The sequence below is a fragment of the Pempheris klunzingeri genome, chromosome 23 (assembly GCF_042242105.1).
Source record: "Pempheris klunzingeri isolate RE-2024b chromosome 23, fPemKlu1.hap1, whole genome shotgun sequence".
NCBI lineage: Eukaryota > Metazoa > Chordata > Actinopteri > Acropomatiformes > Pempheridae > Pempheris > Pempheris klunzingeri.
In genome coordinates this window covers 12,409,091-12,425,186 of record NC_092034.1, presented here as the reverse complement: position 1 = coordinate 12,425,186, position 16,096 = coordinate 12,409,091, and the positions used below count along the sequence as shown (strand labels likewise).

General features: G+C 43.6%; 2 protein-coding genes across 2 annotated transcripts; one reads left to right on the top strand and one right to left on the bottom strand.

The window, feature by feature from the left end:
- Nucleotides 1–705: 705 nt before the first annotated feature.
- Nucleotides 706–5,766, bottom strand: cct7 (chaperonin containing TCP1, subunit 7 (eta)). Its single transcript, XM_070854627.1, has 12 exons — nt 5,730–5,766; nt 4,442–4,525; nt 4,283–4,352; nt 4,082–4,188; nt 3,763–3,941; nt 3,413–3,584; nt 3,011–3,175; nt 2,709–2,897; nt 2,416–2,513; nt 2,178–2,310; nt 1,745–1,951; nt 706–1,615 (listed from the first exon to the last, which is right to left on the bottom strand). The coding sequence occupies exons 1-12, from the start codon at nt 5,733–5,735 to the stop codon at nt 1,385–1,387; spliced, it is 1,641 nt and encodes a 546-aa protein (XP_070710728.1). The 5' UTR covers nt 5,736–5,766; the 3' UTR covers nt 706–1,384.
- Nucleotides 5,767–10,024: 4,258 nt separating this feature from the next.
- On the top strand, nt 10,025–14,740 carry krcp (kelch repeat-containing protein). Its single transcript, XM_070855231.1, has 13 exons — nt 10,025–10,193; nt 10,541–10,702; nt 10,832–10,913; nt 11,129–11,188; nt 11,507–11,738; nt 11,888–11,986; nt 12,234–12,365; nt 12,466–12,653; nt 12,742–12,938; nt 13,023–13,117; nt 13,273–13,327; nt 13,714–13,811; nt 13,950–14,740. The coding sequence occupies exons 1-13, from the start codon at nt 10,132–10,134 to the stop codon at nt 14,180–14,182; spliced, it is 1,695 nt and encodes a 564-aa protein (XP_070711332.1). The 5' UTR covers nt 10,025–10,131; the 3' UTR covers nt 14,183–14,740.
- Nucleotides 14,741–16,096: the final 1,356 nt, after the last annotated feature.

Genomic DNA, 16,096 nt, shown 5'->3' with positions numbered 1-16,096 from the left:
TCATGTTAACTCAAGGTCCACTTACTAGCCTTTCAACCGGTATTCTCAGTCGCTCTTCTCAGTAGATGGAGCTTGTGGCGTCGTTACCATCTTACGTTGTCATGTTAAAACGTGACTACGCTCCGTATAACCGAGCTATCACCATGGCAACTGAGTTAACTCCATCAAACGAGGAAGACCTGCAAACTGCAGCCGAGAGCCACGGAAAAAGCTGCCTAGTGTACCTTGAGTTAGGATTTTTTTTCAGTCTACTGTCTTTTTCTACTTTCACTCTAAAGCTTCAATGCGTCAAGCTGTAGTAACTGCACTAATTTATATAAGTGAGCTGTGTTACATCAAAGCCAGCCTTCTGTAAGTTGTGTATGCTGTAATTAACTGTATTCATGTTTATGTTCACGTAAAGATTAAGAATTACTGTACCATGTTCATGTTGACCCAAACTGGTTACTCCTGTTATCTTTTCCCTTCCATTTCATCCTAATTTTAGGATCCTTGGCCATATTGTGTTTTACAATAAAAAATAAAGACACCTTACTTGAACTCTCATTTCCATAATAGTTTATCCTTCAACTCTGTAAATTTTTCTCTTAAACATGATAGAGCACTTCAACAGTCTGCCTGCTGATATATTGATTCACTATTAGGACACTATTTCATCTGCACTCGTGACCAGATGTTTAAAATAAACATGAGCAGTCAACAGTATGATTTCAGCTGTGAATTTATTGAGAAGAATGGTCCAATAAATAGTTTCACACAGCGTAACCAGTGAACGCTTCAGAACTGCTCGACATCCTATCAGTGCTTTACTTTCCATGTTACACTCAGCTTGTCACGTAACAAAACCAGATTAGAAATAATGGAGCAGCTCCTTCAGGGTTTGAGGGAGAACTGAGGGGGAGTGTCTGATGTTTCAAATCAAGGGATAACTGCTTTCATTCTGCTTGTAATTCAACATCTTTTCTCAGTAAAATGGCTGTACGTGGAAAGGATGCAGTGCTACAAATATTTAAGAAACAGACGTTAACAATTGAAAGCTTCAGTAAGAAAAAAACTACAGGTGAAAAAGGAAACATGAGACATGTCAGCCATTTTTGACAAAGTCTAAAGAATTTGTCCTGAAATTGGAAGTTGAATTTCTCCATTTCCCCCTTTTGTTTGTTTCACTGCATCTGCCATTCACAATGTGTCTGTGACTGGTTACAACTCCTCATTTTATCTAGAATTCAAATCCAAATGCAGGTCAAACATGTTGAGCTACATTCAACACAAATGTTTTGCAGCATCTGTGCTTTAAATGCAACCTGAGCAGTACCGAAGACTCTAATCTTCTACCTGCATTTGGATTTTAATGCCAGTTTAAAATGGGGTTTTGTTCTTCCTCTTAGTGAGCATGTGGTCTCCCGCGGCCCCTGCCCCTGCCGGCGCCACCTGGAGGTCCATCCATAGAGCTGCGTGGGTTCTTTATCGTCTCATCGACTGACAAGATGAGACAGGCTGCCTCTGACGCCGCCGTCAGAGCGTTGATCCGCACGATGGATGGCTCCCAGACGCAGTTGGCGAAGTTGTCGGCAATGTCCTCGTTGTTGATGTCCACGCCGTACCACATACCGCCCTGCAGCGAGAGGAACAGTCATTTCCTGTTTTACTTCTAAAACTACAGGCCATCAAAGAGCCCTTATGCCAAGTGCTATATTCAGTCTGTTGTGTTGGATTAGGTGCGCATGTGTATTTAATTTCCTACCTGGGCGTGTTTGGCACGAAGTTTGTTCAAGATGTTGGTGGCATCAAAGCCGGCGTTGTCACACAACTGTCTGGGGATGATCTCCAGGGCCTTGGCGTACGCTCCGATGAGCAGCTGCTGTTTTCCGGGGATGGTCCTGGAATAATCCCGCAGGTATTTTGACAGCTCCATCTCTATGGCTCCTCCTCCTGCTACAATGGAGTCGTTCTGGGAAAGGGTTCAGTACAGTCAATTTATTGTCAGTGTGCTGACCTGATCAAAATAGAAAAGAAAAAAAACATTTCTGTGTTTACAGGCTAGTCTTGCCGGGTCCAATATGGTGGCAAGCGGCCTCTATCTGTATGTGTGTCTAATACTCCTGATATTTCCATGCATTGGGCCGTCTTGTATTCACTGGAGAACATCCACACATGTGCTCCCTGTGCCGACTGACCTTGATGGCTCTGCGCACGATCATGATGGCGTCATGCAGCGATCGCTCCGTCTCCTCTGTGAACTGTTCTGCTCCGCCCCTCAGGATGATGGTGCAAGTCTTGGCCTTGGGACAGCCCTTAAAGAAGTTATACCTACAGACACAGAGGTGGCAGGTGGTGTGAGCAGTTGCAGGCAGACACAGTTCCCACTCACTCTAAAAGGGACAGATCAAAGAATTGAAATCAGCCCTTCTTTACCTCTCTCCCCCAACCTGGACCTCTTCGAAGAGTTCACACTGTCCCAGGATGTCGTCTGTCAGGGCACCTACAGAGGTCTGGATGGAGCCACCGCAGGCCTGGAGGTCACATGACACAATTAGTCTTGTATGCTCATTCTGACAACACTGCGGACTCATTTCTGAGTGCACAGTTTTAGTACACCATTGAAATGAGATAGTAATGTGACTATGACAACTGCATATCTTAAAAATATTTGTCTGCCAGAATATTTAAATATGTTGCATGTGTTAGGTATTCAGCATCTGTCCTACCATCATGGTCCTCTTCAGATCCTCCTCCTGCACCCTGCCGGCGCAGAACAGGTCTCGGTCAGCAAAGTACTGGGTGGCCACATCACCGATGGGCAGCTTGGACAAGACCACCTTGGCTCCTGACTGATAAATCTTCTCCAGTTTGTCGTACAGGATGTTCCACTCTGCATCCACAATGGCCTGATAGTCCTATAGGAAAAGCAACAGAGAGTTAACACTGGAGCGGGGAGGAGAGGCCAATTTCAGGACAACGCCTCGAGGCACTCGTTTCACATCGTGATGCCATGCTGGTGTCTTCATACCTCCACAGACTTCACGCGGACCTCAGCGTTGTCCTTCTCAGCCTTCAGCTCCAACTCCACATTGAGCAAAGCAATCTTTGGATTATCGTAGCGTTTGGGCTGCATCTCAAAGCCGGCGTAGGAGAAGGTCTTCTTGAACGCAACCCCGGAGATCAACTGGGAATCCTGCAAAATTGAAATGTAGAAAGTATGATACACATGGATTTAATTTCTTCACCTTTTTCTGTGGCTGTAACCAACATATCGATTTAAAAGTCCCATATTATGCACTGCCATAAATCCACTGAAAACCTCCTGAATCCATCTCGCTATCCGCTATAGTTTTATCCTCCACGACACGACCTTTAAGCAATTTCAGAGGCAGGTTTTGTTGAAGTGGGAGCAGAAGAAAAAGATACAAACCTCAAGGGCTCCTCCTTGGACCTTTTTGATGCCAATCATCTTCAGAGACAGCAGCTCGTCCAGAGACATGACGGCATCCACCACCATTTTGGAGAAGAATTCCTTCTGACCAGCAATTAGCTTGGAGTTGAGGGCTGTGGCTGCACACTTCTCCAAGAGCTGCCTCTGTTCTCTGAGAGGATAAAGAGAGGGTACATTTCAGAATGTACAGCTAGACCACTTTTCAAAAGCACAATTTAACTAAAACCCAAGGATAAAATATTAACTTACTGTTCACAGGACAAATCAAACCTTAAGTGCTAAACAGCTGCCATGTAAATCTAATTGTTGTGGTGAAAGTGAGCACTTACTGCTGGTCGTCTTTCTTCACAGAGACGGCGATCTCCTTGATCTTGCTGACAGCGAGGTTGGTGGCGCAGCGGAACGCTCTGATGATGGTCTGAGGGTGGAGACCCTCCTCCACATACGACTTCAGCTGCTTCAGGAACTCAGCAGCCAGGAGAGTGACGGAGGTGGTGCCATCGCCGACCTGAGGATGGTATGAAGGAAAGAGAGTATGGAAACCTATCAAGATGCTCTGGTTTATGTTGGTGTGTGTTTAAAATCCAAATTTAGTGACAGATTTCAAACAGAAAGGGCCTCCAACCATAAAACACTCATGCTTCTCACCTCAGCATCCTGGGAGCGAGCGATGTCCACCAGGGTCTTGGCTGCGGGGTGGACCACATCAAGCAGTTTCAGGATGGTGGCTCCATCATTGGAGATTGTGGCCTTGCCTGGAAAACACAACATCAATCACAAAATCTTTGGTGAGGATGAATTCATCCTGTAATCTATTCTTTTGATCCTTGTCCACCCATTTCTCCTCACCTCTGCCATCCACCATGAGTTTGTCCATCCCTCTGGGCCCCAGGGTGGTCCTGACAGCCTCAGCAATCACCTGGAAAAAGAAACACCACCTTATTTAATTAGACATATAATACGTACAAAAAAACACTCAAACACGGAGAGAGAGGCTGTTTTTCTAACCTGGCAGGCATTGATGTTGCTGATGAGCTGGGGAATGCCCTGAGACGTGTCTGTCCCCTCCTTCAGCAGGATAACCGGTGTGGGCTGGAGGGAGGAAGGGATAAAGGAAGTGAGTGGAGGGTAAGGAAACAGTCCAAAATCAGTCAGGTATTCTTAAGTAATGTATCCTTTGCTTCTGTTCTGCTATGATCAAGTTCAGGTGTAGCACAAGTAGAAAAAAATATTACTGTGTGAACAGTGGGTAATGTAGTTTTCTGTTAGAAACTCTGGGATTATCATGCATCATATTATAATGATAATCTCTTATAATCAAGATGTATTTTATACAAACTGTGGCACCTACTTCACTGTGTAGAGCATATTGTAATAAAACAATCAGAAATATATTCTCATATTATTGTGATGCTGATTTCAGCCATATCACTCAGCTTAGGTACAAACTGAGTGCTGTAGTTATATTACTTTGGCATTTCAGGTCATGAGCTAAAATGGAGATGAGAGACATCCCGGCATGACCGGTAGTAGCTGTGCGATGTGATGCTTTTGTTCCACATGAGACATGCTGTCAAAATGTCTGGATGTCTGTTTACAGTCTGCTAATACAATGACACTGCTCACTGTGGCAGGCTGTATGCCCTAAGACCTCATCATAGCCTTACAACAACACATCTGATCATTAGCTGACAGCTTTTCAGAAAACGACTCTATAACTTTGTCTGGTCTTTGTTAACTTGGTCTGCAACACTCTGCTTCAGTCAAACATGACTATCCCACCTATGGACAAATACAAATGCTGAGTCACAAATTAACAGAGGAGTTAATTGGTGTTAATAGGCAGGGTCTCTTTAATGATACAGAAATGTCTCCTTAGCATCCACTGTCACAAAGAGGCTAAACCTACAGCAGCTAACTTGCTAATAGCCGCCCTCGCAAAGCTGCAATAACGCACGCTAACAAAGTTAATGCTACACAATCGGTTTAGACTCCAAATAAGAAATTCAGACTGCAACCGGCTCCATGTAGTTTTTCCATCTATTGACAATGACAATGTTGCTAGCATCACCGTTAGCATCGTATACGCCCATTGATGCTGGGTAATCCAGCGAAGCTAACACGCTAACAATAAAAACCTTTTAAAAATCATTTTCACAAAACGATCGCTTCCCAACATCGCCGAAAGGGAACCTTATAAACTGAGAGCTGTCCGGGTGTAAAAGCTCGCAAACAAAGTGAAGGATGGACGCGGATTCAACCTTTAAGTTTAGGACATGGATGCTAACTCACTCACCATCATCTTTGCGGTTCCTTCGAGAAGCTTTCCACCGGCATCCAATCCCACAATGCCTTTCGAGAACAGGACGCGTTCAAGAACACACGTTTTTTCAACGACTCAGACTTTTTTTAGACAGAAATACAAAATACAAACCTGCAGCTAATGACCAATACATTTCGAATGTATAGAAAAAAGTAATATAGTAATGTGAACTGAAATACAACAATGAAAGTAAATTAAGCAAAATATAAAAATGTAGGAATCTAATATGAATAACAAACAAAATAATGACACCAGTAAAGTTAACACATCTTAGAAAGGGGCTACATTTGACAGATCCTCACAACATAAATTTTAATTCATAAAGCTTTACTTCTACGAATCTGTAAAAGGTAGAAATGACCAATGGTAATAACATTTTACTGTATGTAAATATCTTTTGAATAAAGTGTTGCCACAGTAATAACTTTGAGGTATTTTGTTTGTTTTTGCTGAGCAGATTCGTGATCTTAATGTATTATCTCATAGTAGGTTATGTCATATTATGCAAAGCGCTGCTCTATGGAAAGTCACGGGGTTCACAAAGTTTGTGTGATATCATTTTCAAGTCACGGTCCTTCTGTGACTTTGCATCCAGTGACGGAAACAAAACAGAGCATGCAGCAGTACGTGCAGACATTTTAATTTTTTAAGTCAATAGACCAGCTGTAACTGTGTATTTGTAGAAGATGAGATAGTAGGTTTCATTCAGCCATATAATTGTTTTGATTTGGTGGTTTTACTTCCAAATGAATAATGAACACTTACTTTCCCTGCATCAAGAGCAGGAGAAAGCTTTCAGGTATGTTTTTCCCTCTCAACACTGCTTATACCTTATAAATGACTCTCAATTGAGTTTAAAAGGACTATTGAAATGTTATAGAATACAAGCAGGGCAAGCCAGGCCAGTTTTTACTTTTTTATTTGTATTTGAAACTCCGATTTATACCACAATAAAAACATCCTTAGTTTATAAGTTCATAATTTGTGTCCATTTATACAGCAGAGATTGCAATTAAATGGCTAAAACACGATAAGTAACCCCATAATGAAAGAACATATCTTATATAAACCATCATACCTAAACAGATGGGTGACAAATTAAAGCAAAAACCAAAAAAGAAGTGCTTTAGTGTGGAGTCACACGTCCTCGAGGTGCGCTCCTTACCAAGTCTGTGGAGCTCTATCAGAGGGGTGAACACCTCTCCTCATTTATATCTACATACCCTTCATTTAATCAAGTAATGTCATTGAGATCAAGCTTTCTTTTCCAAGACAGACCTACAGCAGATAGACAGGGTATTTAGGTTTTAACTGGGTCTGGATCTAGTGACTGTGAAAGGTATTTTATTCATGACATTTTGAATTCTACTGAAGTAGATTTGTACATATATATTACATATACTGTGTATATTGTTACATTCCTTTTTATCTTATTTATTTTATTCTTATTCTACTCTATTTATTCCTTGGCACTATTTTGCAGCAATTGGAGTAGCGCTCCTAATTTCATTGTACACACACAATGACAATAAAGGCTATTCTATTCTATTCTATACCATCAAGTGAGCCTTGGTGCTCAGAAGCATTTGCATTTGACATTCAGAATTTTCCTCTAATTTGTATATATATATATATATATATATATACACATATATATGTGTGTGTGTGTGTGTGTGTCATGAATCAGTCCAGCGCTCATCCTACTTATCTGGTCTCACTAATAGTCACTAAACCTTACACGCCACTCTCTGACCGAACAATGCATCCCTTAAATCACAATGGGTTTTCTAAGTTTCGGTATGTGCATGCCAAAATATGCAAAGACGGGAAAATGTGAGCGTAAACACTTCAGGAAACATGTGACACTGCATGCTGGGATGCACTCATCTCTTTAAAATGTCTCAGATGATGGGGTATCTGCGGCAGCCTGCCCAGTCTGTGCAGGTAGAGCAGAGGCTGCAGGTAGCTGCAGCAGGCTGCAGCCGCTAAGGACATGGCTAAAAACTGGCACTTCAGAGTTCGAGCTGGAACCCATCCTTCTATGGACCAGGTGATGATGAAGGGGAGGTAGTTTAGTGTGAGGACAGCCTGGATGATGCTGATGGTGATGAAGGCTTTCTTCTTCATGGAATTCATCTCGCTTCTCCTACCTTTCCTCGCCTTTTCCTCCTTCCCTCCTCCTTTCCCTCCACCCTGATCTTGGCTCCCCTCCTCTACACTCAAGGCTTGAATTGTCCTTTGCTTCTCCTGCCCTTTCTCCTCCTTCTTCTCCATCATCTTTCTGTCCCCCGGTGGAGGCCTCTGTAGTGTCTTGAGAACAGACAGGCTGCAGATGGTGTCTATGGCCAGGACAGGGAGGAACAATATGGACACAGTGGCACAAGAGCGCCTGACAAGAGTAGCTGAGACTATGAGGATGCAAATGCACCATGAGACACCCAAACATCCCCATCTGTAGTGCTGCGTCCTGATCCTGGAGGAAAAGGAAGAAGAGCAGAGGCTATTGTACCACATACTAAACCACGTGAACCGCCTCAACTCTTTAATCATGTCTGTTTTCACAAGTCAGAAGCTGTCAGTCATCGTGAATGTGGTCCCATGAGGTTGTGGCTGTTACATGAAGGTGTAATAAAAGTCCTCTACGTGTCTGAGCACATCAGCCTTGTGAGTGGTTTTACCGTAGATAGTCGTGGGGCCACACCACAGCCAGGTACCTCTCCACACACACCAGGCAGAGGAGCACAGGCTTCATGACGATCACCATCGAGTTCAGAAATGTTATCACAGCCAACAGGTAGTTACTCTGCCACATGTAGTGATTGGTAAAGATCACAGGTAAGACCAGATAGAAGATCAGCTGGGTGATGGCCAGGTGGAAGGGGAAGAAGTCTGCAGGCAGGACGCCAGCAGACTTTGACCTTTAAATTGAGTAAATAATACATAAAGTTATAACTGAACTGGCATGAACAGGGACTGGTGTACTTGTGTGTTACTACATCACAGAAAATGTAGGATAACATTTACTTTTTCCTGAGGATGTGACAGATGAGCCAGAGGTTTGACGGGCCGCCAACAAGGAACTCAAAGCAGTAGGTGATAAAGAGGATGAGGATGCCAGCACTAGGTCCTCCAAATTCACCAGCACCATCATCATTATAAGCTGTACACTGTGCCCAGTAATACAGTGAAGCTGAGGAAGAAGAGTTCACAACGGATCCTTTCATACTGCAGGGGAAGACTGAGAGAGGTGAAGGTTAATGGTTTTTTGTTTTGTTTTTCTCCCCAGTTACAGTTTAGGGATGAGGTAGACCATTTGTGAATGACAGTGACAAGTTATCTATAAATTGTGAACAAACCTGTTGGTGTGCAGCGTGAGTGGAGCTCCGAAGGTGGCTGGGTCTGTTCCAACAAAGCTGACTTCATTCAAAAAGCTGCTGTCTTCAGCATAAGCATTGGCAGCATTAGCATAAAACGCGTAATGGAGATTTGCATGAAAATTACATGGACCAGACGCATAATTTACCCTGTGCTGTGAGCCTAATGCATTCACTTTATGCGTGTTTTTAACCTCCAAGCTCTGCTATAGGGACACTTTTGCTTTTTTGTCACCTCAAACTGTGGGTACTGGTCTGATTTAGTCATAAACTCCTCTGTAGAGTGATCTGCTATTTGGGGTGTGGTTATAGTTGTTGTGTGCTATTATTTAAGACATGCACATAATATTTTCATAAAACTGGATGCCTTGTCCTTATTCTCTCAGGTAAGGGAGATTTCTTTATAGAGCACCCTTCAACAACAAGGTAAAGTGTTACATAAGACATAAAGAGGCATTTAAGCAACATATAAATGTAAGAATAAAATAATTAAGAGAAAAACTTTTAAAAAGAAAAAAAAACAACCTTGAATAAGCTAAAATCGATAAAACAAAAAAAGCAATCATAAACACAGCCCGGTGTCATAAGTGCATAGCTCTAAATTTAAAAGTGTTGATAAGTGTCCTTGAATGCAGCGTCTGTGACGTCACGCAGCAGAATGCAGGCCTCTGATTGGCCCGCGGTTGGTGAGCTGCAGCACGGAGTGTGTTCAATACATAGTCAGCACATACTGCACGGGCGGAGCTCAAATCTGCTGTGTTAGTCTTTGGCGTAGACTCCACCCGCACAGATACTCCGAACACCAAAACACGCGCTCGCAATCTTTCACCAAGAACTCGCGCGGAGTTTAGATAATGTACACACAGCAGTGGCGGGAGATGGTGAACAGAGAGAGGTCGAAACTGTAGCGTCGTTTTCACATTTAAAACAGAGTCTAAATAACATAGTTGGAGCAGAAGGAGGTGTGAAAATAAACGCGTTTGCTGGAGGAAAACGCCAAGATGGAGGATTTCGGAGTTTATGCTGTTTTCGGAGTGAACGGACCGCCTCAACGGCTGCTGAGGTAACGTTACGATGAACCGTATCGCTAAAGTTAGCTAGTTTCTCACCTTTAAAGCATTTGACTGTGGGCCTTAATTTATAATGAACGGCAGCACAAGTGTTGCTGGTTAAATAAGGTTATTTGAGTAAGCAGAGCTCACCAGCTCGTGTCATTAACCTTTATCTTTATCTGTTGCTGCTCATTGGCGCCTCTTCAAATTAGCTGTGTTTATTGGGAAAGACGTCAATTAGCTCCTCTGTTGTGGTGAAACACGTCACAGTACGGTGCTTTACCGTCTCTAGATTAATTTGTAATAGCAAGAAAGACTAATATTCCCTTATTTGCTTGTTTTCTGTACACTTTGTCAGTGCTGAAGGTTCGTGCAGGGTGTGTGTCGCAGTTCCCCCGAGTGTCCGGCAGGTGGTGCTGTTCAGCAGCGGGCCGTGGGGGGAGAGGATCTGCGTCAACGCGGAGCTGAACGATGCTGAGCGGATACCCATCACCATCGGGAAACTGACCCCGTATAACAAGTAGGCTGGACCTCAGGGGCTTGTTCCCATGATGCTTTTTACTCTCTTCATATGTCTTTATATGTAACATAAGCTCTGACTGTGTCTCCCACTATCATCACATCTGATTTCCCATCCTCTGGCCTCCAGGTGCCTGTCATGGGAGCAGTGGGAAGAGGAGACATGGACTGACAGCGTCACTCTCAATGTCACTCTGGAGGGAGGAAACCTGGTAAATATGGAACAAACCCCACACAGATTCATGACTGCATCTCATGCCGGGAATAACCAAGCAAACAGCCGTTAAGTTTATTGTGTTTTTCCAGCTGATAGCTCTGCTACAAGACAATAATTATAATAACATTATAGTGCAGTATAGTAGTAAGTCAGTACATCCTTTAGAGGCGTTTGTCAAAGCAAATTTGTGGTATACATTGTTTTTCGCAGGTAAAAGCAGATTGGTCCGAACCAGAGCTCATCCTGGCTGTGACAGAATACACACCAAAGGTATTTTTATCATTTAATATATTTATAGTTTCCTACATTTATCACAATGCAATGAGCCTAATAAAGAGTGTCATAACCATTTTAGGGCCTTACATGTTTAAGTTGCAGCTTTGCATTCTGGTCCATTGAGGCTGATATCAGAAGAGACGTTATTCATCTTGTTTGCCTACAACAATTATTTTCTTCCTGTTATGATGACGATGAATATTGATACAAAATTCCCAGATTAATGACACATTATCAACATTACTTTACTCTTTTCCACACAATAAATATTTCCTAAATGATAAATGACCCAGACTGTTCTGACCGTCCCAGGACACTGTAGCCCCCCCCGCAGCCCGGGAGGTCAACGGCAAGAGGAAGAGAGAGCGACCGTCGGAGGAAGACTGCGACGAGAATAAGGTGACGAAGAGAGGGGATGAAGAGAACTTGTGTCCTAACGGTCCAGCGGAGAAGACCACACCTGTGCGAAAGGCCAGAGGTCAAACCAGAGGGGGGCAGAAGCTGTTCAGTAGTGGAGGAGATGCAGCAAAGATGAAGGGACCAGGTGAGGGAGATGATGGTGCAGAATTTATCCCTGTGAGAAAGGTGGTGCTGATGATGAGAGTTAGTACTCAAGTCACTCCCGTGGCTCGGTGTGGAGGAGTAAAGCTTTTCTTTGTGCACTCTTTCTTCTACCAAACCTTCTCTCGCCAGCTAATGGGGCAGGAGAGGCGCAGGGGATGGTGGGAAGAACGCCTCCTCAGAGCGCGGCCAGGACGAAGAGTAGGCAGACCAAGACTCCCACACAGACCGGCGAGTTTGTGCATATGCGTTACATACCATTTTAGAAGTTTTTTATCTCTACTCTTTGTCATATTTAGTCACTTTTTAGACTCATAGCTGCTACAATGATGCTCAGTCGCCCACCTGAGTTCACAGACTCAGATTTCAGATTTTCTGTGGTAGTGAGAAGTGTTAAGGAGCAGGGATGTAAGAAAAGCTTGGACAGGCTCCATCCTGAGTTTAGCTTGAAATAATGAAATCTCTGTTCTTCCTGCAGCCCCGCTGGTCAGCCCGTCAGGCCGCTGGGGTCAGACTCTGTGTCCCATCGATGCTCAGACGGCTATTCTGATCGGAGGGCAGGGAGCCAGGATGCAGTTCTGCAAAGACCCCATGTGGAAGCTCTGCACAGGTCAGTCAGGCATGAATGATGGTTTCAGGAAAGGAGATTTTAGCCTCCAGATGGTTCACGTGTGTTCTTGTTCTTGAGTGTTCTTGCCTCTGTCCCACAGAGGACATGTCATGGGTTGCAGCAGAGACTCTGGCAGAAGGTCCAACACCGGAGGCTAGGATCGGCCACACAGCCGTATACGACCCAGACTCGAGGCGGATCTTTGTGTTCGGTGGCTCTAAGAACAAGAAGTGGTTTAATGATGTTCACATCCTCGACACGCAGAGCTGGAAGTGGACTATGGTGGAGGTGTGTGCACCTTTCTTTCGCTTATTTTCATTCTCGCTGCTCAGCCTCTGCCTTCACGTCCTTGTCCCCCCTCTCTCGTGTCCTCCAGGCTCAAGGTAAAGTCCCTCCTCTGGCCTACCACAGCTGCAGTATGTTTCGAGGTGAGCTGTTTGTGCTCGGAGGGGTATTTCCTTGTCCGAACCCAGAGCCTGACGGCTGCAGCGACTCGCTGTATATCTTCGATCCCCACCTCTCCATCTGGTACCAGCCCATTGTAACCGGCGACACGCCCTCCCCCCGCTCAGGGTGAGATGGTTTGGTCCAAATCTTTCCCAAAATAATCACTTGGTTCTCTCCTGGTCTCATCCTCCCTCTTTGTTCCTCCTTCAGCCACTCTGCATGTGTGATGCAGGAGAGGAAGATCTATGTATTTGGTGGATGGGACACTCCTGTCTGCTACAATGACATGTACATGTTGGACCTTGGTAAGCCACACAGCAGCTGGTTTTCATGGGAAATTCCAGGTTTCATACACGCATATCTAACTGGACACACACACGGGGCACATATATCTGTGTGGAGGTATAAACATGTAACGCTGTGTATGTTATTGGAATGAAAATGTTTTTGTGTTTTGAAGGTCTGATGGAGTTTTCTGCTGTGAAAACATCTGGGAAAGCTCCCTCTCCCCGAAGGTACACGGCTAAATGCATCGAGCTGCAGCTACAGCTGGATATTGGACCTCAGTTCTTTTCTTGATTTTATTTAATTTAGGTGCTAAACAGAGCATATCAGAAGCACAGATTATTAAAAACTGCCAATAACCATAGTTCTTGATTTACATAAACATTTTGCCACTTTTAATAAGGCAAAGTTCTCGATGTGTTAACATAGCATTTGCTGGTTTTGGAAAGTTAAAAATGTTTTTGTAGACTTGTGTATATATATCTCTAAAATAAGGTTTTGAAAGTCTTGTTTGTATACGAACCAAAACTAGGATAAATATATCTGCGCTGGTATCAAGGAAATTCAAATAATATCAAGTCCGTCAATACCGCGTGTGTGTGTGTGTGTGTTCCAGCTGGCATGGCAGTGCTGTGCTCTCAGACACGAAGTTCCTGATCCACGGAGGTTACAACGGAAACAACGCTCTCAGTGACACCTTCATCTTTGATATAGGTGAGAGGCCTCATCGACCGTTAACATTAACTGATGAAAGGACATCTGTGTAGTTGTCTTTGTTTCTAAGGATACCTGTGACGTGATTCATCGTCCGTAATTAAAGGAGTGGTTTTTGTCCTTGTTCCCCCGGCCCAGACACCAACAGCTGGACGGAGGTGACGCTGCCTCAGCTCTGTGTCCCCAGGGCGGGCCACTCCATCATCACCATGGAGAACGCCCCTCGCCACCGTTTCTCAGAGGAGGACAAAGACGGGGACGCGGACCCTGCCAGCAGAACTCTGCTGGTGTTCGGAGGCGGAGACAATGAGGGCAACTTCTACTCCGACCTGACGACTGTCGCCGTGGAGGAACTGCTCGGTGCTCTTTAAAGAGAGGTGAACCCTCAGTCCCAGACCGCATGTGAACACCCCCACAGACTCTATTATTTATATTCCTATAGTTTGTTTGAGCCTTTTCTTCTTTCTGTTGTGTTTTTTAAAGAGTTTTAAAATTGTAGTTTGGGAAAATGTCCAGGTTGGATTTACAATGTGGGAATATCTTGAATCCAGATCTCAAAAGTTCATGAAGTGCATAAGAGGAACATGAGGTACTTTTTCAATACTTTCCTCTGTCTCCCCTTGAGGATCCACTACAGTTTAAAACATCAAACATTCGTCACATTTTTATGCACAAAAACTAAAGCTTTTTAAGTTCTTCCTCAGGTAAAATGTATAAATTTTTATTTTTTACTCATTTAATGCATCTTTTTATTTTACTAATGAATATTTGGGGCTTTCACCACTTTTGCCTTGATATTTGCAGCATGTTGCCTTTGGATTGCTGTGAGTGCATCCATCATGGTGTTTAGACATCATCTTCAAACAGTTCGTGTTCCTGTGCTGGTCCTTTTTGCACTTCTGTCTTTACATAATAAACATTTGATTTTCCACACTGCCTCTTAATCACAGTGATCCTTCAAATTGACATCTTGCTTTTCTTCTTGGTTTATGTCTCTGTGAGGAAAGTTAGCTGCGTATGCAGAGGTGCAAAGACCGTTAAGCCCCTTAGACTCAACCTAGACAACCTTTTCCATTTGCAGAATAATCAACTTACTTTTTTAGTCTGACATAAAACGGTGAGTTACACCAAGCGGCGTCACACTCCTGTAATATAAATGAGACTCGACACATAAAACGGAAAGGCCTGTTAATGACATCCCTGTTTGCGCAGTAACTCAGCACTAGCACGAGCTAATGTCAGACTAGCAGAGTAACACCGATGTTATCTTCAAAGAGCCGCAGCTAAATGGAAACATTTTAATAAAAGATTAGTGGAGCTCAACAGGGATTATCTTTGTTTCTGCCGAATTGCTGATGACAGTGTCATGAATGTGACTGTTTTTTTTAACTTAAATATCTTCATTGGATTATACAGCCGGCCTCTTGGGCAACAGAAGGTTCATACAAGTCAGTCAATCCCCCCCCCCCCCCCCCCCTATTCAATGAACCAAACTAGCAGCACATTAAATGTTTCCATGTCTGCTCCACAATAAGTATGAGACATTAATAGTCACAAGGAGTCAAAGTGAGGAGGCAAACGAGTTGTAATAGAAAACTAATAAAACAATTGCACTCGAGGGAATTGGTTTCTGTGTAGAATAGTCTTACATATGAGGTATTTTCATGATTAACTTTGACCGCTCTCAGAAAACAAAATAAACAGTGTTTTTTCCTGCAGAATTTTGCTCTTGCATGTCTTTGAGCTCCCAATAATGTCAGGGAAAGTTTCCTGGAGAGAAGTGTGTATGTAATCTGGTGCTGATTACAGATGCCCAGCTAGTGTTTAAAAAGACTGAATGGTACTGAAGCGGTACCGTAGATGCAGAGGGACTCCATGAAGTGACTGTGACCTCCTTTAGAGCAGAAGCATGAGCGCCCAAATGAAGGTGGATCAGTCCTGCGGGATATTAAAAACAAAAGCTTTGTGCTGTTGTTTTGGTGTCTTACCAGAAAACAGAGCAGAAAAATCAGTTGGTGCTGGTTTCACCGGCTCTGTGGCATTTCCTCTGGCAATGCCAAGGAGAGTCTGGCTTCCTTAACCCGTTCAATCCAAATGAAAGACCTGTGGAAACATGCCTTTTTTCCCCACTCATCAATCATAAAAGATGCACAGCAGTTAATGGCCCACAAAACAAGTCCTCATCACTTTGGCTATGGTTACAGGTTATGTGGTTGAATTCTTTTTTTTTTTTTATACTTTAGAGATTTCCGTCCTCACATTGTGTTGAACTTACTGGGATTGCA